A 26,359-nucleotide genomic window follows, 5' to 3' on the forward strand; every position below is an offset into this window, starting at 1 on the left:
AAATTGCAGTGTAGAGCTGTTTGTCACTGGTAGATTACAACCAGTGACAGTCCTGTCCTTTATAAGGTTATCCCTGCCTTGCACTTGTTGCTTGCTAAGCACAGTCTCCCCGACATTACTTTATTAATTATTATTATTAGTAGAAGTAGTAGTAGAGGTAGTAGTTTTGGCTTTCTCATTATTTTTATAGTGGATTTATAAAGAAATGTTTACCGGGTTCATTAACGACTTGTTGTTGTGTTCGTGGGGTCCTCATAGCCATGCAATTACCCAGTCATACATACAGTTTGACTCTGAAACTCTCTTTTGGGCGATTTTGTGTATTTAGAAACATTTTTCAACAGTCCTTTTTTTCGGATTCGTTTTTATTTATCATGCAATAAAACGCTCAAATAAATTAAATAATTACATTGCAAATTATGGGAGCTGCACATTACACAGTTGTTACAATTTGGGATATTTAAGGTGACCCAAGTGACCTTAGTATTCTCAGATGCGACAGTCTTGACTCTTGTGGCCTGGTGGGCTGACTTCGTAGTTCCTTGGAATTAAGGCCAGAGAGTCTTTGTGGCTCTTCAATGGGCTGGGCTTGCACTTGGCTTTGCTCAAGCTAATGGACAGGTTAATGAGGAAAAGCAGATGGTATGCCAATAAATTGTTGTCCTTCTTGTTCACCACTGGGTTGTTGTCATAGTGAAGGGAAACTGGAATTTGTTGTTCTAAAATAAATAAAAACATGAAGGGAAAGAAGAAAGTGTGCAGTATGTAGGCAAAAGTACAGAATATGTGTCTTTATGGGGAGGAACAGGTGAAGTCTGTACAGTACGTCAGCTTTAGTGCCACAGCACTGGATTTTGTCTTAGTTTCTGGGAGACCCCAGCAGGACAGGCAGTGGTGCACTAAAGCACTTAAAGAGCTAGAAGAAGCATTGGTTATGTATACATAAAAATGAATGTTTTGTTTAGTTTAGAGTAAAATTCTGCATGTTTTTATCAATAATTTGGATAACTGCAGTGTATGTGTTAGTTCTTTGTGAGTGGTATACTAGTGATCAACAAAAGACGTTCAGTTCAGAACTCACTTGCAATAACAACAAAATGCACTCTGCTGACCAAGGCCACAACAATTCAAACTATTTAATGAAATGTACAGTGAAAGAAATAAATGGGGGAAAAAAATTGTGTTCCATCAAAGTGACTTTGAAGGCATTTTCCCCATTAGATATTTTTTTGTATTTTTCTCGGGCTTAAGTAAGAGAATATAACATTTTGGCATAAAAATACATATAAGTAAGCCAAAACTTGATGCTAAAATAGCAAATATTTCCACTGCAACTGTGAATTTTCCAGGGGAGCTGATATAAGCTGGAATGAATGTTGTCCAGACTGCACAGAATATGAGCATGCTGAATGTAATGAATTTGGCTTCATTGAAGTTATCAGGTAGATTCCGAGCCAGGAAAGCGAGCACAAAGCACATGGCAGAGAGGAATCCTATATACCCTAACACAGCACAAAATCCTGCTAGTGATCCTATATCACACTCCAGAATGACTTTCTCTTTGTAGTATTTTGTATTCTTGTAAGGAAAGGGAGGTGATATTGTCAACCAAAGAGTACATATCAAGACCTGTATGAGTGTGAAAGCAAGAACACTAAACCTCTGCTGTGTGGGGCCAAACCATTTCATGATGTTATTGCCTGGCAGTGTAGCCCTAAAGGCCATTAACACCACTATTGTTTTCCCCAGAACACAAGAGATGCACAGGACAAATGTGATCCCAAATGCTGTGTGGCGCAACATACAGGACCAGTCAGAGGGCTGGCCAATGAAAGTAAGTGAACAGAGGAAACACAGTGTCAATGAAAAGAGCAGAAGGAAACTCAGTTCAGAGTTATTGGCTTTAACAATGGGAGTATTTCTGTACCGAAAGAAAACAATGGTAATAGAACAGGTTATGGTAGCTCCAAGCAAGGAGAAAAACACCAGCACTTTTCCCATTATTTCTTCATATGAAAGGAATTCAGTTTCCTTTAAGACGCATTCATCTCTCTGACTGTTTGGCCAGTACTCCAGTGAGCATTTTATACAATCAATTGAGTCTGCAGGACAAAAAGAAGATTAATTTATTATTCTATCCTTTACTGAAGAATATCCTTTACCTTTCTTTTACCTTTTTATTTTTGGTCCAAAATGCACCATTAATTTTTTCAACATTTTTTTCAGACTAAATATGGACACACATATATAAAGATTAATTAAGACCAACATTTAAAGTTCAGCAATAATTAATTTCAGGACCCAGACAGTTATTATCAACCATATTTCCACGTCCATTTTTGTGCTTGTCTGCATCTTGTATTGTACTTACTGGGATAGCATTGACTAGATACTGTATAGACAATAATATTCACAAAATAACATAGATACTTAGTAATTTGATTATATATTTTATAGATGGATAAATAATAAACATATGTTTATATACTGTGCATGTATGTCACCAAAAAATGATTGAGGTTAATTCTACACTAAAAAGATAATAGAATAACAGAATAGAATAGATCACATTTAAAGTATTTTTTTTGCATTTTCAGTGTGGAATGAATGACCTCTTTGTTCCCATGTAGCCTGCATCCTGACACATCTGCCAACTGTAACCTCTTTGAAACATACAGTATACCTGTAGTGTTGCTGATTTCTCCTTCAGCACATGGTACACAGTCAAAGCAGCAGACAGGCCTTCCCTTCTGAACAGCCTTCCGAGTGCCTGGAGCGCAGCTCTCACTGCACACTGACACGGGAGCCTTTAAAACAGCAGAAACATGATTGTTTTGTAAGAAAATAATAGTGTAATGACAGATATATTTTAGTTATTTCACAAAAAAACAGTAAATTATTTTAAAAATTGACTAGTAATTATGTTTATTATATATATATTAATTTAAATTCACTTGTGGAATTTATAGACCCCAGACAAAGATGTTTTTCTTCAAAACATATGGACATATGGATCTTTTTTCTCCTTTTAGAGTTAAGGATGTAAAGAGCCAGCTAATATGAACCACTATTATATGAACATACAGTACTGTACATCCATCTGTTTTCATTTGAGGAGGCTCTTCATTAAACTGTGCAGTAACAGCCAAAAGTGACACAAATTGAGGGATAAATTGCGATGGAGAACCAGAAAAGGGGAAAGCTAACTTCCTTCACCTCTTAGTCTAACAGAGGTTTGCAGTGAGCTGCAGTTTGAGCAGGGTACATCTTTAATAAGGTATCGGTCATCGCAGGGCACACCTGCCCACATGCAATTACACACATACTGTACTGTAGACATGCTTTCTACTGGTGAAGGTAACAAGAGCACCTGGTGAAAACCCACATGGCCAACATGCCAGGAGGGGCTGCAGGCTGGAAATCAAGCCCAGCACCCAGGAACTGTGAAGCAGCTGAGCTAACTGCCATGCCACTAAGATGCCCCATGTGAATATCACCTCTGATGTTTTAACTTTTTTATTCTGGACTGCTGACTTATACATTGGCCTTTTAATCCAGATTTGAACTTTACCTGGTCCTCATTTTGTGTCCAGACAATGTGCGCACCGGTGAGTTTAAGCTGTGTATCTTCTGGTAGAGACGCATCATAGTGACCGACTGTGACAAACTCCGTCTTGCCTTCTTCATTAAGCTGCCAGTTTACTAACTCATATTTTGCTGCAGGGTCCCCATTTTCATCAAAGTATACTGTCTCACCAGTTTTAGTAGTGAAATTAACTTTCCTCAAATAATCTAATACCTAAAAAGTGAATAAATAAGTTAATCAATGAAGTAGATTTTGATATAATAGACTTCGTAAAGATTTACACACAAACGTGAGGATGCAGATCTTTTAGTATTACTGTAAGCGGCTTACCTGCAATGGTTCAGTCTTCCTTGTGTTCACACATGTCTTATTTTGATTTTGGTTACTTGTACAGCTATATATCATATGCAGTGCATTGGCTATGGCATACACTGCCTTGTAAACATTATTGGAGATTTGTAATTCTGACACATCAGTGTACTGGTTATTTATTACACTTAAGTCCTCATTTCCTGTACACGCAAAGGGGATTTCAGTATTTTGGGGGGATGGGAATGTACAGCTGAATACAGTTTCCCAGAGCTCCCTGTATAGATTATCTCCAGTCGATGGACGGACTTTCAGCAAAAAGTCTTTTAACCCTTGTATTACAGCATTACTGATTGCAAATCCTATGGATCCCCGCAAAACATTGCGCCCTTCTCTTGAGGCAAAATGTGAATCGGCAATCCATGATTCGCTGCCAATCCACTGCAAGCCTGTGACATTCTGTAGGGATAATTCTTTCAATAAGACATCCATGTCTAAGTGAGAGATGAAAGCTACAATAACTTTAGAGCTTGACTTCTTAATGATGTCCACAATTCTCTGAATCTTCTTCACAGGGTTAGTTCGAAAGAAAGACTCAGAATATTCAATGCAAACACCTTCTCTCTGGGCAGCATCCACAAAGTTTGCCATCCCATTATTACCATAGTCATTATCGCTGTAGAGAGTCCCAATCCAGGTCCATCCAAAGTGCTTCACAAGCTTAGCCAGAGCTCTGCTCTGATAAAAGTCACTTGGAATTGTTCTGAGAAAGGAAGGGAATTTTTGTTTGTCACTAAGACAAGCACAGGTAGCAAAGTGGCTGATCTAAAACAAGAGGGAAAATAAGATTTGGTTAATATACCCGCAAACATATCTGGCGTTTTTTCAGAATACTGTACTTCTGCTGAAAAGCTAGCATTTTTTAAAATATTTCATATACTTACCACTGGTATGTAAAAAGGTCCAATCGATGTTGAAATAGCAATAGTTGGTGTGGATGAAGTCTCTCCTATTATAGCCTGAACCGTAGATGGTCCGGTGCAGGCTGTGTCAGAGACTGTTTCTTCTGGCCCATTTGCTAAAGCCATTGCTGCTCTTATAGCCAAAGTTATAGAGCTACAGGAATCATAGATCTTATAACCCACTGAAACATCAGGAAGAATTTCTGTGCTGTTGTTTATCTCCTCTATAGCAAAAATCATAGTCTGGGCATATTGATATGCTCTGAAATTTAAACTTGAACAAACATGTTAAAATCCAATTATTATTATTTTTGTTATTATTATTATTAAATGGCATGTGTGTTGTTATAATTTACTCTTATTATATTTTTATCCTACATTTAAACAAGTGTGTATGCATACAGATAAATCAAAAGTCATTATTTAGTCTGGTTTAACATTGATCAGTAACTTACATTATATTAAAGCTGTAAGCTATTTTTAATTTAGTGTCTTTTAACTATAAGTAATCTGCATTGTAAAATTACCTTTTGCATTTCAATGGTTCAGGCATGTTGGAAAAAGTGAGTTTTGTCTCATTCCAGCTGCTGTGAAATGAAAAAATGCCTCCGATTATGATGTCTCCATCCTTTGAAAGCTGTGAATATTCAGGGTATCCTTGCAGCATGCATGGAAGGTCTTCTGCACTTGTTAAAAGAGCTAGGAAAAATATGTCTATCAGTATCATTGCAATAAAATCCAGTTCTAAATAGTAAAGGTTGTTCTTTTATATACTATGGCTGGTGGCACGTGTGTTTAATTCTCTGAAACCGAGTTTGTGTTCTCATCAGCACATTAATCCTCAAAGGTACAGTAAGGACTCACTGAGCCTGAGGATAAAAAGCAATATAACTATAATCATGTTAGATGCAATCACCTTACTGGATCCATTGTGACTAGAGTTAATTTATTTCATTATCTGGCAGTAGCATATTTTTAGCTTTATTCAGATTAGACAAAAAAAGTGATAGTTCTACTACTCGGTACTTACTAACTGCAAGGAAATTTAATTAACGAGAATGTAAACTAGTACACAGAACTGATTACAGTGATTACTCATTTACACAGCTGAGCTAATCAGCATAAAGCAAGGAGGATGGCTACATATTAATCAATTCGCTTAATACTAATTAATACTGTCTTTTGTGTGTTGCAGCGTTCAGTAATAATATTCCAAAACTGAGTCAGATCAAAAGTTGTAAAAGCTTGTTCTACAGGGGAAACTCTTCTTTTTGTGTTTGTCTTACTCCACTCATTAGATTTGAAAATGTTCCTCATTTAAAGCCCAGTTACATGTAGAACTGGAATCAACATTAAATGGTTCTTGTAACCCAAACCCTATACTGGCCTGAAGGGGAAGCTCATTTCAATAACATTTTTATAGTATTTTTCAGCTGATTGAAAATGTGACTAAAGAAGTCATGTTACAGAAGAAGATACATTTCCAAAAGCATATTTCACTTTTCTTGATCCATATTCTTTGGCTTGAGGAACATTTTTAATCTGGTGACTAAAGGGCTTCAGAGACAGTTTATGGGATTGTTCTGTTGAAACCCCAGGTAGGGTTAGGGTTACTATTCCAGCACCATTTAGACATGTTTTAAGTTAAGTGCTGTTTTGGGGGTCCCAAGGAAACTTTAGGTCAAGTGATAATTTGCTCCTATCTGCAACTTCTTTTTTCTGATACTTTTGGCTGCTTACAGTATATTATATGATGCAGCATTCAGTAACTGTATTCAAAAACTGAGTCAGATCAAAAGTTGTGAGAAAACCTGTTCTACTTGGGAAATTCTCAAATTGTTTTTAATTTCATGTTCACCTAAATGTATAACTGGAGTCAACATTTAATGGTTCTTGTAACCCACACCCAACTATGACCTGAGATAAACATTCATTTCAATACCATTTTTACAGCAGTTTTCCGCTGATTGAAAAAGTGCTTGAAGCAGACACAGCATGAAAGAAGACACACTCCCAAGAGTGATTTTCAATGGTTATTATTGTTTTAGACACATATTTTTTGGTTTAGGAACATTTTCAAATTTGATGACTGAAGGGTTTAATGGACAGATTGCAGGATTGCAGTGTTGAAAGCCAGGCTAGGGTTAGGGTTAGCATTCCCACACAACTTAGACATTTTTAACTCTCATTGTTGTTCTTGGGATCCCAGGGGAACTTTAGGATGAGTGATAATTTGCTCCTATCTGAACCTTTTTTTTCGGAGACTTTTGGCTGCTCATATTGTACGATACATCGATAAGTAACTGTAACCAGAAACTGACTCAGATCAAAAGTTGTGAGAAAACCTATAGTACTTGGGAAATGTTCTTACTTTTGTCATTTAATGTGCAACTAGATGTATAACTGGAGACACCATTTATTGGTTCTTGTAACCCAAACCCTACTCTTGCCTGAAACTTATCTCAATAGCATTTTTAATGCAGTTTTCAGCTGACTGAAAAAGTGCCAAAAGCAGACACGTTATGAACGAAGATACATTCCCCAGAATGATTTTTCATGTTTTTGAACATTTTAGACTCAGATTTATTGGTTTGAGGAACCTTTTTAAGTCTGATGACTGGAGAGTTTTAGGGATATAATGTACTGAAGGATTGCAGTGTTGAAAGCCCAGCTAGGGTTAGGGTTAGCAGTCAAACACTAATTAGACATTGTTTATGCTCATTGCTTGATTTTGGGTTCCAAGGGACCTTTAGGACTAGTCATAATTTGCTCTTATCTGTAACTTTTTTTTCAGACACTTTTGGCTGCTTGTAGTACATTCTTTGCTAATAATGTGTTAAGTTGGATAATACTGCACACAGGAACTGTAGGAATGCATTCAGATTCTGTATGACATTTATATTTCAAAAGCAGAATGTTATGACGTCACACTTCATAAGTCCACATTCTAGATCACATTCTAACACATAACACAAAATAAATCATAATAAAATAGTTTTAAGTTTAATGATTAATTTAATGATACTTTAAGTTAAGTTAAAGTTAAAAATATTTACAGTAATGCTTATACTGTATTTGTTTTATTGTTATTTATCCAGTTAGAAGATTAATTTTTGGGACTTCTGCAATTAAACATTGAACATTGTACAGACTGCCATTAATTTGTTGTATAGTAGCAAATGCTATCAATTTTATAAGATTGTATATGCATAATTGTATATGCCAAACCTTACAGTTAGAGAGATAAATCAATATTGCTCATCTAATTTGCATAGCTATGCTCATCAGTATAACGCAGGGACTGGCTACACATTAATATATTAATTTTTTACAAGACATATGAAGCAAGGAATCTGTACTGATTACATTTTTGCTGGGCCATTAAAAATGTTCTTCCTATGAAGTATAAGAAATATAAAGGTATTTATATATAAATATAAAGACAATAAAGATCTTAAATATCCTGGAACAGGGCTGAAGTATATAAGCATGTGCAAAAAAAAAAATAGATTGGGAGAGGCGTAAAGATAACTGTTCAGTAAACAAATCAATTCCGTTATATTAACTGAGAAAAAACATTTTCTCAGAGACCCCTGTTGTCCTGTAGCAATGCCTTTGCCTGTATAATCACAGATGGGCAGATGGGTTATTGGCTATTTGAACTCTTGCATTTAAAGCAGCAAGTCAGCTCTCTTCTACATGCTTTTAGGAGCCCAGAGGACACTGATTTACTTGGGGAAGATGCACACAAACTCCATACAGACAAGTGCTCCAGTCCAAATTTTATTTCAAGGATCCTGCAGATTTGAGTAAGCAGCACTGGCTACACACCACTTTATTAACATTCAGTTTATAAAGTAATAGTACAGTCTTAAGGCTGCAGTAATACAGTACAAGTTTTATAAAAAGTGATAATAAAAAAGCAGATCCTGAAATATTTATGCACTGTTTTTTTCTAAGCATTAGTACAACAAGCTTTAAAAAACGCTATAAATTGTTAAACAAAGGCTCAGTAATTAGAAATTTTTTTTTCAATCAAATGCCAACAAAAATATGATGCAACATGTTTCCTGTAGGTTGAGATGAGCTTTTACAAAACTCACAAGGACAATTCAAGATCTTGGTATAATCAAAGCTGATCATTTGCTAGATTATTATTTGGTATTTAGTACTACACACTGTGCCTTTTCTTGTAATATCTGTGTCATTCACATTTTAACTACACAAATGCAGAAAGAATACAGAAGACCTTATTCTGATAATTCACTGTACTGTATATGGAAAAGTTCTCATCTTGGCACAATACAAAAAACAATCAAACAGAATGATATAATCAAATAAACTAAAAACACAAGCTATTGAATGTATTTTGCAAGCACGACTATGTAAGTGGGTGAGACCATGTGCCCAACAGCTCTTAGCTCTCAGTTTTGAGATCCCAGACTTTCTGGGATGCCCTCTGTGCAGCTTGGATATTCTCTCTGTGTCTGTGTGGGTTGTCTCTGGAGGCACCAGTTCATTTTAGTTTTCCTGGGACTTACTAACTGCCACTAAATTGCACTGTGTGTGCACCCTGCAGTGGACTGGCATCACAGCCACTGCACAGTCCCACCTTGCTCACTTTCAAAGAAGAAACATTTGGGCCTTCCTAATGGCTCATCTGATAAGGCTGGTTGTCCCATCATGAAGTGAGTTCTGTGATTGCAGAATCTTTGCATCGCAGTTCTGTGATTGGAGGCTGCTTCATGTCAATGGCTAACTGAAACAGAGATTTCCTAACCTGTGTTCTACTGCTGAGGGTAATAATTAATAATTGCTTACACTTACAATATATAGTGCTTTTCTGGACACTCCACTCAAAGCGCTTTACAGGTAATGGGGACTCCCCTCCACCACCACCAATGTGCAGCATCAACCTGGATGATGTGACAGCAGCCATAGTGCGCCAGAACGCTCACCACACACCAGCTATCAGTGGGGAGGAGAGCAGAGTAATGAAACCAATTCATAGATGGGGATTATTAGGAGGCCATGATTGGTAAGGGCCAATAGGAAATTTTGGCCAGGACGCTGGGGTTACAACCCTACTCTTTTTTAAAACAATTGCCCTGGGATTTTCAATGACCACAGAAAGTCAGGACCTCTGTTTTACATGTCATCCAAAGGACAGCACCTGTTTACAGTATAGTGTCCCCTAGCAACCTTAGTTTTTCCCAGGAGGTCTCCCATCCAGGTACTGACCAGGCTCACACCTGCTTAGCTTCAGTGGGTTGCCAGTTGTGAGTTGCAGAGTGATATGGCTGCTGGATAGAGTTTCCCCAACCTGTGTTAAGCCAGTTGTACACTGCCGAGGGTAGAGTGTGTTCAGTAACACGGCCTCCCAGGTTGGCAGCGCTGTTGGTGAGTGAACCTCCTGTCCTCCAGCGTGGGGCTGTGTGGCCGTGATGTGTTGGAGTACAAGCAGGTGGATCTGGAGTACAAGGGGGTGGGTCTGCATCTGCCTGCACTTGCTCGTTCTCTCCTGTGTTACGGACACAGGCTTTGCTGTGATTCCGAATTGGGTGGGTATAGTAAAACAACAAGCAGCAATTCTAAATTAAAAAACAAGTAAAAGCTTTTTTTTCCCAAAAACATAAATAGCAACTATTTGATCATTAGTAGAAAAAAAAAACATGCATTGCATATTGTATTCACCGTAGGCTCAAGAAAATTAAAGGTAGTTTATTGTTTTTCTTTCAAATGCAAAACGTTTCTTAATTCAAATGTTCTGCATTATATCGTGCAAATGTCTGGACAATTATTATATGGTAGTGAATTTATTATGCTTTCATACTTTGTCTGATAATCATATCAAGTGTGTAGAATTCTGATGTGAATAATAAACATCTGTATTAAAGTGGTCTAACTTTAAAATTATGTCATTTAAATAGAAATTTTAAAATGTACAGTAAGTGATGAGAACAAGAATCGTTTTTCTCAACGAGATTTTGAGGGCATTCTGCCCATCAAATTTTTTCTAGAATTTTTTTCTGGTTTTAGTAAGATAATGTAACATTTGGGAGTAAAAATACACAAAAGCAACCCATAGCTTGAAGATAAAATAGCAAATATTTCCACAGCTACTGTATACTTTCCAGGGGAGCTGATATAAGCTGGGATAAAGGTGATCCAGACAGCACAGAATATGAGCATGCTGAATGTTATGAATTTGGCTTCATTGAAGTTATCAGGCAGATTTCGAGCCAGGAAAGCGAGCACAAAGCACATGGCAGAGAGGAATCCTATATACCCTAACACAGCCCAGAATGCACCTGCAGATCCCAGGTCACACTCCAGAATTATTTTTTCTTTGTAGTATTTCATGTTCTTATAAGGAAAAGGAGGTGATATTGTCACCCAGAGAACACAAATCAAGACCTGTATGAGTGTGAAACCCAGAACACTTAATCGCTGCTGTTTGGGCCCAAACCATTTCATAATGTTATTGCCTGGCAGTGTAGCCCTAAAGGCCATTAACACCACTATTGTTTTCCCCAGAACACAAGAAATGCACAGGACAAATGTGATCCCAAATGCTGTGTGGCGCAACATACAGGACCAGTCAGAAGGCTGGCCAATGAAAGCAAATGAACAGAGGAAACACAGTGTCAATGAAAAGAGAAGAAGGAAACTCAGTTCAGAGTTATTAGCTTTTACAAGTGGAGTGTCTCTATTATTATAGAATATAATAGCAGTAATTATAGTTAAACAAGCTCCGCTCGCAGAAACAAAAACTAAAATTATCCCCATTATTTCATCAAATGAAAGGAACTCAACTTTCTTGAGGATGCACTGGTTTCTTTCAGCATTAGAGCTGTATTCTTCAGGGCATTTTACACAATCAACTGAATCTAAAAAAAGGAAAAAAAGGTTGAGATTTTAATTGCTGTTTTTTGTTATATTTTATTTTAACCTTTTGGGAAATTGATTGATTTTTACTTTCCTGATGTGAGGGGGCTATCATTTTATCTGTACCTAAAACCATCTCATGCACTGCTAGAAATACTATTGAGGTTGTGCTAAAACAGTAAATATATAATAGAAAAAATATAAAATGTCAGAGTCCAAATGTGAAAAACCCACTGTACAGCAGTATGCTTTAACACAATGTTCTCTGTTGAAACAGTTTAAGCTGTCTTGAAAATACCCAACACTTAGCACAGGAGAGTGGTTCATTTTATCCACAAAGAAAAAGTGTGCACTCTTTTAGGTCTGCTATTTGTTTGATCACATTCCTGACGTCTCTGCTCTTATTATTTCAGTAGCACTAAGAACATGAAATAGAAGTCTTTAGGAAATTATAAATGCAATTGTCTTTCTCCTGATAAATGTTTAAAACAATCTCACATTTTCTATTTTCACTATTTTAGTTAGAGACCAGTTGATTTAATAAAGTATTTGACTTTCATTTTCCATCATAATGTTACCTAAACAAAACTAATGTGTCCTTGCATGGCAGATTTATAATTTCTTTAAGAAACAACTTCAGCTTGAATTACTTCAGAGCGACTTAAACACAACATTTCTTAGACAGGTACTGTACTTACCTGTAGTGTTGCTGAACTCTCCCTCTGCACAGGGGATGCAGACAAAGCAGCAGACTGGCTTCCCTTTCTCAATGGCCTTACGAGTCCCTGGAAGGCAGCTCTCACTGCACACTGATCTTGGCACCTGGAAACCCATTGGAGACCGGTTGAGAGCTTTCTTTACAGGCAGTAAAAGATGTGCAGTAGCAGCAACCAGACTCCGATCCACACACTAATGCCACAGAAGCATATTGAAATACAATGGTTTCTGAAAAGCATCATGAGCTATTTAGTTAGGTGCTCTTTTAATAAAAAAAATATTTTTAGATAGAACACATTTCGATAAGTGTGAATGTGAGCTTGAAGAGCTTACCTTCTTCTGATCTCCTGCCCACACTATGTTGACATCATTCATTATAAACTGCTGTCCTTCTGGTAACGAGGCATCATATAGACCAATAATCGTAAATGTTATGATTCCCTCCTTGTTCAGCTGCCAGTTTACTAATGCATATCGTGCTGCTGGATCTCCGTTTCCATCAAAATAGACCTTCTCTCCACTTTTGGTTGTAAATTGAACTGTTCTCAAGTAATGTAGTACCTAGGTAAAGGCAAGCTGTAAACATTAACAATATACGTTTTTTTATTTTTGATAATGTAATATGTAAGTGGTTATCTTACCTGCCAAGGTTCTGTTTTCTTTTTGCTTGCACATGTTGTGTTATCAGACTGTCCTTGACCACTTTGGCACATTAACAGAGCATGTAATGAATGGGCCACTGCATAGACAGCTTTGTAAGCATTAATTGGTATCCTGAGATCTGATACATCACTGTACTTACTGCTGGCTTCTTTTAAATTCTCCATCCCCGTACATAGTTTAACAGTTTCGTTATTGTCGTGGATGGTGAAAGTGCAGCCAAAAACATGTTTCCAAAGCTTTGCTAACCCAGTGATACCAGGTGTACCAAGTGGGTGGACATTGAGTAGAAAGTCTTCCAGGCCTGGTATCTCAGCATTAGTAACTGCAAAGCCAATGGCCCCACCCAGTACTTTATAACCCTTTTCTGATGCAGTATTTCTGTCTGTAATCCAGGATTCACTGCCCACCCACTGGAAACCTGTGATATTTTGAAGAAGCAATTCTTTCACTAGAAAATCGATATCTATAGTTGATGCAAAAGCAACAATAACTTTTGAAGAAGATTTTTTAATGACGTCCACAATGTTAAGAAACTTCTCTTTGTTATCAGTTCTATAAATGGCCTCTGAATATTCAATACAGATGCCCTCCTGCTGGGCAGCTTGTATAAATGTAGCCATCCCACTGTTGCCGTAATCGTTGTCACTTCTAATGGCTCCAATCCAGGTCCATCCAAAGTGCTTCATAAGCTTTGCCAGGGCTCTGCTCTGATGATAGTCACTGGGGATGGTTCTGAAAAATGTGGGATACTTGTTTCTGTTACTGAGACAAGAACATGTCGCAAAGTGACTTACCTGTAATAAAAGAGAAAAAATAGAGTATAAGAAATAATGGAAGTTCTGTTTTTTTAAGCTTTCCCTGTCAAGAATTCTGTAAAAAATATTTTGTGTTGATTTTGATTATATGATTAATATTATTCTAGTACATTTTTTCAAGATGGGAAATACCTACTGGTCATGAAACCTAAGTATATTATAAGAAAGCAATTACAGAAATTAACTCTGCCCTCATAGACTTTAGAGTGATTCTTTTTTAAATTGATTGACATTTTTGCAGCGTTGGCTTAGAACAAATTTAGAAATATAAATACTATGTTACTCACCACAGGTATATGAAAGGGTCCCACACTTGTTGCAACTCCAATGGTGGGTGAGGATTCAGATTGCCCTATTATTGCAATAGCGGAGGAGGTCTTATTGCAGGACTGGTCTGATTGAAATGCTTCTGCTGGTTCATTCATTAAAGCCATTGCTGCCCTTATAGCCAAAGACGTGGAACCACAAGCATCATATATCTTATAACCCAATAATACACCAGGAAGAATTTTTGAACTGTTATTTATTTCTTCAATGGCAAAGATCATAGCCAGAGCTACGTGATATTCTTTGATATCTAAACTGTGGAAAAGTACAAATGTTAGTCTGAAAATTGAAGTATGTAGTGTTAACAAAGTGTGATGTTTCATAATAAATCATACAACTTTAAATAGTACACTATAGTTCAAGATGCAGTTTAACCATTTGAAAAAACAGGGAAACGGCTGATTAATACAAATTTTGACAGAATTTACATTAGTAAAAAAAATCTTCTTACTCTCTGCATTTTAATGCACCAGGTACCGTTGTAAAGGATTGCTCTTCAACTACAAGGTTGTTGTAAAATGAAAAGACTCCTCCTATGATAACATCTCCTTCTTGTGAAAAGATGGGGGGCTCTTTTCCTCCTTCGTAGTTGCAGACAGGCTTCTCTGCTCTGATGAAAAGAGCAGACAATGTTACACCCACCAAGAGCAACATTTCAGAGTGTTCTTTCTCCTTAGAGTCACAGAACTGTGATTCATGTGCTTTTATATACTGTACAGTAGTACAGTGTAAGTCTCAGGTGGTGAATAAAGAGATTCTCACTCTCAGTAAACTTTTCTTACTTTCTCATCAGAGGTAAATTCAGCATTTGAATCCACTAAGGGAAACAGAGCGATCAAACAATAATCATGTGATGTGCACTGTACTGTATGTAATGTAAGTTGTTACTTAATGTACCATATATAACTACACTTAAGAATATTTAATATGTTAAATTCAAGGTGTAAATAATAACTTACAGTAGATGTGTTGGATTTTTCACACTAATCAAGCAACCTTCAAATTTCTAATTTCTTTTTAAGAAAGCAGAATGGTGTATTGAAGAATTGAAGTGTTTTATTCTCTACTCTCATGCTGAGAAGTACTGTATGGTTATATTTTATGTAGACATTTTTAAAAGCATTTATCACTCATCCATGGTTGTGGAGAAAGATGTTTGTTCTTATTTGCTAATAAAGGTCAATCCTTAAGCTATAATTCCCATTTTTTCTAATTTGCCTTTAAAGTTCATTTTGTAAAATAACATTAAAGGAGCAAATCATGCTTATAAACTCCATAACAACTAGTTATTAGCAATAAAGCAGGAGGAATGACAATGTCAATGTTAAACAGCACCATAGATTCTCAGAACTGCTTGGTGTTCCGCTATTTGTGAAGGCCGGTATCTTCAAACTCTTGTCGTGATCTCATGGTTGTCTAGTCCAGGAGTTTTCAACCTTTTTTGACATGCGTCCACCCCCCTCCCCATTTGTCTAAGTTTGAACTTTCGCCCCCTGACCCAAAACCCATTGAGAAAACAATGTGAACAACCTCATCACACCCACTCATGCATATAACTTTTGTGTATACTTACTGTACATGCATTTCAGCGCCTTTCATTCATTTACCTTGAAGGGAGGATACTATAGCTTACAACTGACCTTATTCGGTGTGATGATGGTTCAATTCCAGACACTGCTAGTCGTAAATCATCCTCCAGTGTCATTAATCATGAGCGGCATTAGTTTTTAATATAAGTAAGTACAGAAAATGTTGTTTTGCAGAAACAAGTCGAGGCAAAAGGCAAAAGTGCATCAATTGCGAGTCTTGGCACTTCGGGGTACTCTGCCTCAGCTAACAACCAGAACTCCGCAAGTGGGGTTGAACTGAAGACTGCTTTCAGTGTGCGGTCACTTGAAACTTCCAGAAGAGTAACCAGTTGGTCTGACGACAGCTGACACCCTGCGTTGGTAGTGAAGGGGTTACGAACCCAGTCGTGCTGGTCCCAACTCTGTTGCTCAGGAAAATATTTCCTGAAACGTTCGGAAAGGGCCTGTAGACGATGACTGATTTCCTCTTTCATAGCCTCCAAGCTAAGTTCATTTTGCGTTATAAATACCTCCAAGGTGGGAGCATGTCCACATCTCCCCCCTCAAGCTGCGTTCTCCATCAGTCACGAACCCCTCGATCTTCTCAATCACTGTCAGTGCCCTGAAATGACAAATTAACAGTATTAAGTCTATCAGAAATGTCCGACAGGTACGCAAGATGTGCAAGCCATTTCGGTTCGGTAAAATACTATGCATAGGGAGATGCACAATGAAGCAGAAACATGCGTAAGAAATTTCACTAGTGGTGAGCAGTAACTAGAGACTACTGCAGCATTTCCACACCATTTTCTGTTTATATAAACACACAAACCACCTCCGCGATAGTTACTGGTTTCTGAATCTTTCCTGTCTGCGTGGAAGAAAGTCAGTCCATCTAGCTGAATGGCTGTGTCCAAAATATTGTCCTAGTTAGTATATGTTTCAGTAAAAAAGACGCAGCACTCCTTCATCTCTCGCTGAGCAGCCTGTTGCAATCTTGGGTAGTCCAGCTTGTTCTCCAGAGAACGGACGTTGGATAGAAAAATTGGAAGGGGAGCTGGTCTGGTCTGTTAGGGTTGGCTTTTAGCCTGCAACAGATTCCAGCTCTCTTGCCTCATTTCTGTTTTCTTTCACACCGCTTTCGGTGCCTCCTCCTTCGGACACCTGCACCAGGTTGTGCCGCTGTACCAGGACCTGATGCTCTCAGTAAGCCGAGGCTACTTAGCTTCTCCTTCAGCTTCTCCATCAGAATACTCAGCGGGTAGTCCTTGCATCGTTTTTCAATTTCCAGCTGGGTCAGGCGATCGTAAACATTTGAAAAAATTTAACCAAGACAACATTTAACACTGGGACAACATTTTGTACTGTTTTTTCCAGACCCAGATCAGCCACTGTGTCCGTGCGCGCCTACAGTAAGCGTAAAGATGACGTCACTGTCTCCAAATCCAGCATCACACGGGCTAACCAGAAGCCATGGCTGACTGCAGAGGTCCACACACTGCTAAAAGCCTGTGATGCTGCATTCAGATCAGGTGACAACGCAGCCCTCTGGACTGCCCCGTGGGAGGCAAAGCACACCTATGCACAAACAATCCATGGTCACTTCCTGGACACCAGAGACATGCGGCACATGTGGGAGGGCATCCAGGCCATTACTGGTCACAGGACTACCCCATGTGTCAGTGACGGTGATGCCTCCCTCCCAGATGTGCTGAACAACTTCTATGCACAATTTAAAACTATGAACATTGTGCCTGCGAGCGAAAACCACACTTCCTCCCAATGATCAGGTGCTTTGCCTGTCCGCAGCTGATGTAAGGAGGACACTAGCCAAAGTTAATCCACGTAAGGCTGCTGGACCTGATATTATACCTGGTCGTGTGCTCGCGGAATATGCAGAACAGTTACTGTAGCTGACATCCTCACAGATATTTTTAATATCTCCTTGTGCCAGGCAGTCATCCCTGTATGCTTCAAATCCACCACTATTATACCATTGCCGAAGAGGTAAGCCGTGTCCTGCCTCAATGACTATCGCCCCATGGCACTCACACCAATTATCATGAAGTGCTTCGAGAGACTAGTCATGAGCCACAAAAAGTCCAGACTCCCTACCCCTCTGGACTCCCTTCAGTTTGCATACCACCCCAACTGGTCTACTGATGATGCTGTATCTCTTTCCCTTCACCTGTCCCTGTACTACCTGGATAAGAAAGACTTTTATGTAAGAATGCTTTTCATTGACTTCAGTTCAGCGTTTAATACAATCATTCCCCAGAAGCTGACAGATAATTGAGCTTGCTGAACCTTAACACCTCCCCCTGTAACTGGATTCTGGACTTTCTGACCGATAGACCTCAGACAGTCTGGATCGGTAATAACATCTCCAGCACCATTACAATGAGCACCGGAACCCCCCAGGTCTGTGTGCTCAGCCCGCTGCTGTTCAGGTTGATGACTCATGACTGTACTGCCCAGCACAGTTCAAACTGCATCATCAAGTTTGCCGATGACACGACAGTGGTGGACTTCATTAGCAACAACAATGAGTCACCATACAGAGAGGAGGTGGAGCAACTAGTGGACTGCTGCACAAACAACAACCTATCTCTTGAATTAAACAAAACAAAATAGATAATCATTGACTTCAAGAGGGCCCACGCTGATCACTCCCCACTGCACATCAACAGCTCCTTTGTGGAGACAGTTAGAAGCACCAAGTTTCTTGGTGTGCACATTACAGATGACCTCATTTGGTCCTTCAGTACCACCTCCCTAGCCATGAAAGCACAGCAGCGTCTGTATTTCCTGTGGCAACTGAGGAAGGCAAACCTTCCCCCGCCCATTCTTGCCACTTTATATAGAAGCACCATTGAGAGCACCTCGACCAGCTGGATCACTGTTCGGCTTGGGAATTGCAACGTTTCAGACTGCAAGACCCTGCAACGAATTGTGGAAACAGCTGAAAAGATCATTGGAGCCTCCCTCCCTTCCATTTCTGTCACCTATCACAAACGCTGCTTACACTGTGAGCTGTGAACAAGAAAATTGCGCAGAGTAGGTGGTCATTGATATGAGATGATATGATGGAGTGCTCAGGAAAGAGGGTGCCAGTGGAGGGCTCATCCTGTAAAATGGGGAAGTTTTTCCCTGAAATGGTCTGCCAGTCTTCTTCCTGTCTCCTCAAGGTCTGATGACTATGCAGTGAAGACATGGACTTCCATAACCAAGCTCTAAAAATGAACTATTTTTTCATTGACAGGAGATACCCAAAGCATGTAATTGACAGGGCCCTCACCCGAGCTAAAAACAGCCCTTGGCTCATCAACCCAAATAGTAACTCCTGGAGTAACAACTGCATTCCATTGGTGTTGCCATGCCGCCCTGACATCATTTCTCTTCCCAGGAACATTAATGACAACTTCCCCATCTTACAGGTTGATCAGCAAAAGTCCACAGGGCTTTATCCAGAGTTTGAATAGAGAACAGTTCTGTATATGGCCTGTGGAAAGTAGAATTTAGTTCCTGTTACCATATACAGATTGGAGAACCTGATGCCCTAGTTCACAAAACACTAGTTTGTTTTAGAAATTGCTGTAGTATTTTTAGGACTGCTTCTGTTTCCAGAGAAACTGCTTGTTTGGTGATTGACGTAACACTTCATGAAAACACCTCTCTAAAAACCTCTTAAATGTGACCAAATGTGATACTCTTAAGTGTGTATTGCAGTAAAACAGGTGACTGCAGGGAAGTAATGGGACATGACCTGTAATTCACTAGAAGTCACATATATTTTTTATAAGTTATGAAAGAAAAAAACAGTATATGTAACTTTGAAGGAAAACATCCAGATTCTCTCTGATATTTTTATTTCATAAGCACAATGTTATGACACTACACTTCAAAAGCATAACATTTAATATATATTTTTAAATAAATAAATCATAATACAAATGTTTGAAAATTTAATGAGCAATTTAATAATTAATTGTATTCAGTTAAAAATACTCATATTTGTTTTATTGTTGTTTGTCCAGTTAGCAGATTAACACATTTCTTGGACCTCTGTAATTAATGATTGCTCAGGATTAGTGATGTAGGAGTCCACAGACTGCCATTGATTTGCTTACAGGAGCGAATGCTATCAACTCAGCTTGCACTTGCTCCCCTGTGTGAGAATACAGGCTTCACTGCTGTGAGCTGAGAAGTGAAAATAGACAAGAGGTGGTTCCAGATTGGGTTGGTATAGTAAAAGAAGGCAGGGATTTTTGTTGTAAAATCCCTTAGATATTTAGCAGAAGTGTCTCAGAAATTTTTACACTACATTGTTGTGTATTTATTATGATTGCATACTTTCTCTCATCATCAAAAAACAGTACAGAAGTTTGATGTACAAAATAAACATTTCTATTAAGGTGGTATCTAATTTTTAAAATTCTAGATTATATGAACATTTAATTAACATGTAAGTGATGAGAACAAGAACCTTTTTTCTCACAGAGATTTTGAGGGCATTCTGCCCATCAAATTTTTTCTAGAATTCTTTTCAGATTTTAGCAAGATAATGTAACATTTGGGAGTAAAAATACATAAAAGCAACCCATAGCTTGAAGACAAAATAGCAAATATTTCCACAGCTACTGTGTACTTTCCAGGGGAACTGATATAAGCTGGGATAAAGGTGATCCAAACAGCACAGAATATGAGCATGCTGAATGTAATGAATTTGGCTTCATTGAAGTTATCAGGCAGATTCCGAGCCAGGAAAGCGAGCACAAAGCACATGGCAGAGAGGAATCCTATATACCCTAACACAGCCCAGAATGCACCTGCAGATCCCAACCCACACTCCAGAATGATTTTTTCTTTGTAGTATTTCATGTTCTTATAAGGAAGAGGAGGTGATATTGTCACCCAGAGAACACAAATCAAGACTTGTATAAGGGTGAAAGCAAGAACACTTAACCGCTGCTGTGTGGGTCCAAACCATTTCATAATGTTACTGCCTGGCAGTGTAGCCCTAAAGGCCATTAACACCACTATTGTTTTCCCCAGAACACAAGAGATGCACAGGACAAATGTGATCCCAAATGCTGTGTGGCGCAACATACAGGACCAGTTAGAGGGCTGGCCAATGAAAGTAAGTGAACAGAGGAAACACAGAGTCAATGAAAAGAGCAGAAGAAAACTCAGTTCAGAGTTATTAGCTTTTACAAGAGGAGTGTCTCTATTATTATAGAATATAATAGCAGTAATTATAGTTAAACAAGCTCCACTCGCAGAAACAAAAACTAAAATTATCCCCATTATTTCATCAAATGAAAGGAACTCAACTTTCTTGAGGATGCACTGGTTTCTTTCAGCATTAGAGCTGTATTCTTCAGGGCATTTTACACAATCAACTGCATCTAAAAAAAAGGAAACAGAGATTTTAATTGCTTTTTTTTGTTATGTTTTACTATAAACTTTTGTGATATGGATTGATTTTCACTTTCTGAGTCCCAGTCTTAGCCCAACACCGTGTTCTCTGTTGAAACAATCTGGGCTGTCTTGGAAATACCCAAGACGTAGCATTGGACAGTTGTTCATTCTATCCATGAAAACAAATCAAGAATGTCTTCATCTGCACTAAATATTGTGTGTACCCTTTTAGCTCTGCTATTTGTTTGATCATATTCCTGGCTGAGACCTCTGCTCTTCTGCTATTAGTAAGAACGTGAAATAGAAGTCATTAGGAAATTAAACAGAAAAATCATTTTTTTCTGAAATCCTCCCTACACATTCTCCCTACAAGAAAGGAAAAAGAGATTTTAATTTATGTTGATTTATGATATTTTACTTAAACTTTTGGGAAATTGATTGATTTTTACTTTCCTGATGTGAGAGGGCTATCGTTTTATCTGTACCTAAAACCCTCTCATGCACTGCTAGAAATACTATTGAGGTTGTGCTAAAACAGTAAATGTAAAATAGAAACAATATAAAATTTCAGAGTCCAGATGTGAAAGACCTACTGTACAGCAATATGCTTTAACACAGTGTTCTCTGTTGAAACAGTTTGGGTTGTCTTGAAAATACAGAATGCTTAGCACAGGAGAGTGCTTTGTATCCACAAAGACAAAATGTGCACTCTCTTAGCTCTGTTATTTGTTTCATCATATTACAGGCTGAGGCCTCTGCTCTTCTGCTATTATTTTTTCAATAGCACTAATAACATAAAATAAAAGTATTTAGGAAATTAATAAATGCAATTGTCTTAACCTCAATTCTATTTTTTTTCTGAAATTCTTACAAATGTTTTAGAAATCTCAGTTTAACACCTTTTCTATTTTCACAATCAAGTTTGAGATCAGTTTATGTATTTCAGCTTATAAATATTCATTTAAAAACGGCATTTGACTTTTAGTTTTTCCATAATAATGTTACCTAAGCAAAACTAGTTTGTCCAAACATGGCAAATTTAGAACTTCTTCAAAACTACTTCAGCTTGAATTACTTCAGAGTGACTTAAACACAATATTTCTTAGACAGGTACTGTACTTACCTGTAGTGTTGCTGAACTCTCCCTCTGCACAGGGGATGCAGACAAAGCAGCAGACTGGCTTCCCTTTCTCAATGGCCTTACGAGTCCCTGGAAGGCAGCTCTCACTGCAGACTGATCTTGGCACCTAGAAACCCATTGGAGACCGGTTGAGAGCTTTCTTTACAGGCAGTAAAAGACGTGCAGTAGCAGCAACCAGACTCCGATCCACACACTAATGCCACAGAAGCATATAGAAATACAATGGTTTCTGAAAAGCATCATGAGCTATTTAGTTAGGTGCTCTTTTAATAAAAAAAATCTTTTTAGATAGAACACATTTCGATTAGTGTGAATGTGAGCTTGAAGAGCTTACCTTCTTCTGATCTCCTGCCCACACTATGTTGACATCATTCATTATAAACTGCTGTCCTTCTGGTAACGAGGCATCATAAAGACCAATAATCGTAAATGTTGTGATTCCCTCCTTGTTCAGCTGCCAGTTTACTAATGCATATCGTGCTGCTGGATCTCCGTTTCCATCAAAATAGACCTCCTCTCCACTTTTGGTTGTAAATTGAACTGTTCTCAAGTAATGTAGTACCTAGGTAAAGGCAAGCTGTAAACATTAACAATATACGTTTTTTTATTTTTGATAATGTAATATGTAAGTGGTTATCTTACCTGCCAAGGTTCTGTTTTCTTTTTGCTTGCACATGTTGTGTTATCAGACTGTCCTTGACCACTTTGGCACATTAACAGAGCATGTAATGAATGGGCCACTGCATAGACAGCTTTGTAAGCATTAATTGGTATCCTGAGATCTGATACATCACTGTACTCACTGCTGGCTTCTTTTAAATTCTCCATCCCCGTACATAATTTAACAGTTTCGTTATTGTCGTGGATGGTGAAAGTGCAGCCAAAAACATGTTTCCAAAGCTTTGCTAACCCAGTGATACCAGGTGTACCAAGTGGGTGGACATTGAGTAGAAAGTCTTCCAGGCCTGGTATCTCAGCATTAGTAACTGCAAAGCCAATGGCCCCACCCAGTACTTTATAACCCTTTTCTGATGCAGTATTTCTGTCTGTAATCCAGGATTCACTGCCCACCCACTGGAAACCTGTGATATTTTGAAGAAGCAATTCTTTCACTAGAAAATCGATATCTATAGGTGACGCAAAAGCAACGATGACTTTTGAAGAAGATTTTTTAATGACGTCCACAATGTTAAGAAACTTCTCTTTGTTATCAGTTCTATAAATGGCCTCTGAATATTCAATACAGATGCCCTCCTGCTGGGCAGCTTGTATAAATGTAGCCATCCCACTGTTGCCATAATCATTGTTACTTCTAATGGTACCGATCCAGGTCCATCCAAAGTGCTTCATAAGCTTTGCCAGGGCTCTGCTCTGATGATAGTCACTGGGGATGGTTCTGAAAAATGTGGGATACTTGTTTCTGTTACTGAGACAAGAACATGTCGCAAAGTGACTTACCTGTAATAAAAGAGAAAAAATAGAGTATAAGAAATAATGGAAGTTCTGTTTTTCAGCTTTTCTTGTAAAAAATCTGTGAAAAACATTCTGTGTTTATTTTGATTGTTTGACTAATATTATTATTCTAGTAAACTGATACATTTTCAAAAGAGAAAGACAGATGGAAGATACCTACCTGTCATACAAACTATGTATGCAGAATGATAATCAATGATAGAAAAGCAATGATATAAGAAAGGTATGATAGTAATGAACAATTAAGGGTTTTTTCTCTGAATTGACAGTGGCATAGAGAAACAGAAGAAATATAAGTAATATGCTACTCACCACAGGTATATGAAAGGGTCCCACACTTGTTGCAACTCCAATGGTGGGTGATGATCCAGATTGCCCTATTATTGCAATAGCAGAGGAGGTCTTGTTGCAGGACTGGTCTGATTGAAGTGCTTCTGCTGGCTCATTCATTAAAGCCATTGCTGCCCTTATAGCCAAAGATGTGGAACCACAAGCATCATATATCTTATAACCCAATAATACACCAGGAAGAATTTCTGAACTGTTATTTATTTCTTCAATGGCAAAGATCATAGCCAGAGCTACGTGATATTCCTTTATAAATAAACTGTGAAAAAAACACAAACCTTAATATCAAAAAATGAAATATGAAGTATTAGCAAAAATGCACTATTTAATAATAACAAATTAAAAACATACAGTATATTTTAAGATGCACTTTATCCATTTGAAAAGACAGGGAAAAGTTCGAGAAAAATTTTCAGCTTCTAACTTATGATTAATATAGCTTTTAGTAGAATTTACATTATTAAAGAACTTCTACTTACTCTCTGCATTTTAAAGCACCAGGCACAGTTGTAAATGATTGCTCTTCAACTACAAGGTGGTCATGAAATGAAAAGACTCCTCCTATTATAACATCTCCTTCTTGTGAAAGGATGGGGGGCTCTTTTCCCCCTTCTGAGTTGCAGATAGGCTTCTCTGCTCTGATGAGAAAAGCAGTCAATGTTACTTCCACCAAGAGCAACATTTCAAAATGGTCTTTCTCCTCGAAGTCACAGTCCAGTGATTCAATGTGCTTATATATACAGTAGTACACGGTGAGTCTCAGGTGGTGAATGGAAAGATTCTTACCCTCAGGAAACACATTTATCCTCAGAAGTAAATTCAGCATTTTAATCCACTAAGGGAAACAGAGCTATCGAATAATAATCATGGGATTTGCACTGTAAGTCAGGAACGTGCTTTATAATTACTGCACTATCAACTGAGGTAAAAATGATTCTACTTAAATTCTTTAAATATATACAGTATGTCTTGTTACTTTAAGGAGAAGATGATGCTATTACAAACAAAGCATTTATACAGTAGTAGCAGGGTAATAAGGAATTACAGTGCTGATGTTAAACATCACCACAGATTCTCACAGAATTGCTTGGTGTACTATTCTTTAAGTTTAATTACAGAGGTGTCAGTATTGCAACAGTACAGAACTTTTTTAAACAAAACAAAGTTATGATAATGATTTTTTGAAGATGTCTGAAAATGTATATGATATCTTGAAAGAAACAGTTTGTTTAATTTTATTAGACTTTGCTGTTGTTTTTCTGCATCACTGTAGTTTACTCCCATGTTTGTTTTTGTTCTCATTGTTGAAGAACAATGCTTAGGTCATAGAAATTGTTTCATGGAATAAAACTTCAGTAATTCCCTGTACTGTATTTCCCTAATGGAAGATTTTCAGTCAAAGAACTGGTGAAACTAGTTTTAAAAAATATAATAAAATTAATAAATTAATCTTATTATTTAGATTAACTCAGTACATTTCTTATATCTTATTAAAATGCATAAATGCACATTTAAGATGCTATCAGTAACATTTTACACTCACATCACTTTAACCCCCTTTCTGATTCTACAAGTCTAGAACAAAAACATAACCTAATAATTAACTTTACTGTTTTGATAAGTACAGTATATTTGAGAAGAAGAAATTATGTCAGTTGCCTTTTCTCAGATTTTCTCAGATTTTATTTTTTTATTGTTGTTGTAAGTATCAGTATGAGTTACAGTCATAGTAACAGTCGCAGTGGCATTAGTATGACAGATGTTCTTTTCTTTCATCCATGACAGCTTCGTTGTGGTTAAGTAAAGGTTGTGCAAGGTTTTTTAAAATTACAGTATATATGTACTGTACATAACTTTAAATGTTATAGTAGTTTTGTTTGATTTTCAGAATAATAAAATCCAAGTTAATTCTGAATAAATAATATACAATGCAAGTCCACAGTGCACATTTCAGAAAAAGTCCACAGAGTTTTATCCAGAGTTTGAATGGAGAGCAGTTGTGTATATGGCCTGTGGAAAGCAGAATATAGTTACTGTTATCATATACAGATTGGAGAACCCGATGCCCTAGCTCACAAAGCACTGGTTACCTTTAGAAATTGCTGCAGTATTATTAGCACTGCTTCTGTTTCCAGAGAAAA

General features: G+C 37.7%; 3 protein-coding genes across 3 annotated transcripts; all 3 read right to left on the reverse strand.

Annotated features, from left to right (window-relative positions):
- Window positions 1–1,188: 1,188 nt before the first annotated feature.
- LOC102690224 (extracellular calcium-sensing receptor-like) lies at window positions 1,189–5,425 on the reverse strand. Its single transcript, XM_006637437.3, has 6 exons — window positions 5,385–5,425; window positions 4,840–5,131; window positions 3,917–4,720; window positions 3,572–3,799; window positions 2,684–2,807; window positions 1,189–2,102 (listed from the first exon to the last, which is right to left on the reverse strand). The coding sequence occupies exons 1-6, from the start codon at window positions 5,408–5,410 to the stop codon at window positions 1,189–1,191; spliced, it is 2,388 nt and encodes a 795-aa protein (XP_006637500.2). The 5' UTR covers window positions 5,411–5,425.
- Window positions 5,426–10,833: 5,408 nt separating this feature from the next.
- LOC102689823 (extracellular calcium-sensing receptor-like) lies at window positions 10,834–16,329 on the reverse strand. The gene is made up of 7 exons (XM_069197700.1): window positions 16,091–16,329; window positions 14,719–14,877; window positions 14,228–14,522; window positions 13,104–13,919; window positions 12,796–13,023; window positions 12,444–12,567; window positions 10,834–11,741 (listed from the first exon to the last, which is right to left on the reverse strand). Exons 1-7 carry the CDS (start codon window positions 16,327–16,329, stop codon window positions 10,834–10,836), a joined length of 2,769 nt encoding a protein of 922 aa, XP_069053801.1.
- A 3,543-nt stretch (window positions 16,330–19,872) lies between these two features.
- Window positions 19,873–24,443, reverse strand: LOC138242182 (extracellular calcium-sensing receptor-like). Its single transcript, XM_069197524.1, has 5 exons — window positions 24,183–24,443; window positions 23,040–23,855; window positions 22,732–22,959; window positions 22,380–22,503; window positions 19,873–21,243 (listed from the first exon to the last, which is right to left on the reverse strand). The coding sequence occupies exons 1-5, from the start codon at window positions 24,441–24,443 to the stop codon at window positions 20,330–20,332; spliced, it is 2,343 nt and encodes a 780-aa protein (XP_069053625.1). The 3' UTR covers window positions 19,873–20,329.
- Window positions 24,444–26,359: the final 1,916 nt, after the last annotated feature.

This window comes from Lepisosteus oculatus, chromosome 13 (genome assembly GCF_040954835.1).
Source record: "Lepisosteus oculatus isolate fLepOcu1 chromosome 13, fLepOcu1.hap2, whole genome shotgun sequence".
In the NCBI taxonomy this organism is placed as follows: domain Eukaryota; kingdom Metazoa; phylum Chordata; class Actinopteri; order Semionotiformes; family Lepisosteidae; genus Lepisosteus; species Lepisosteus oculatus.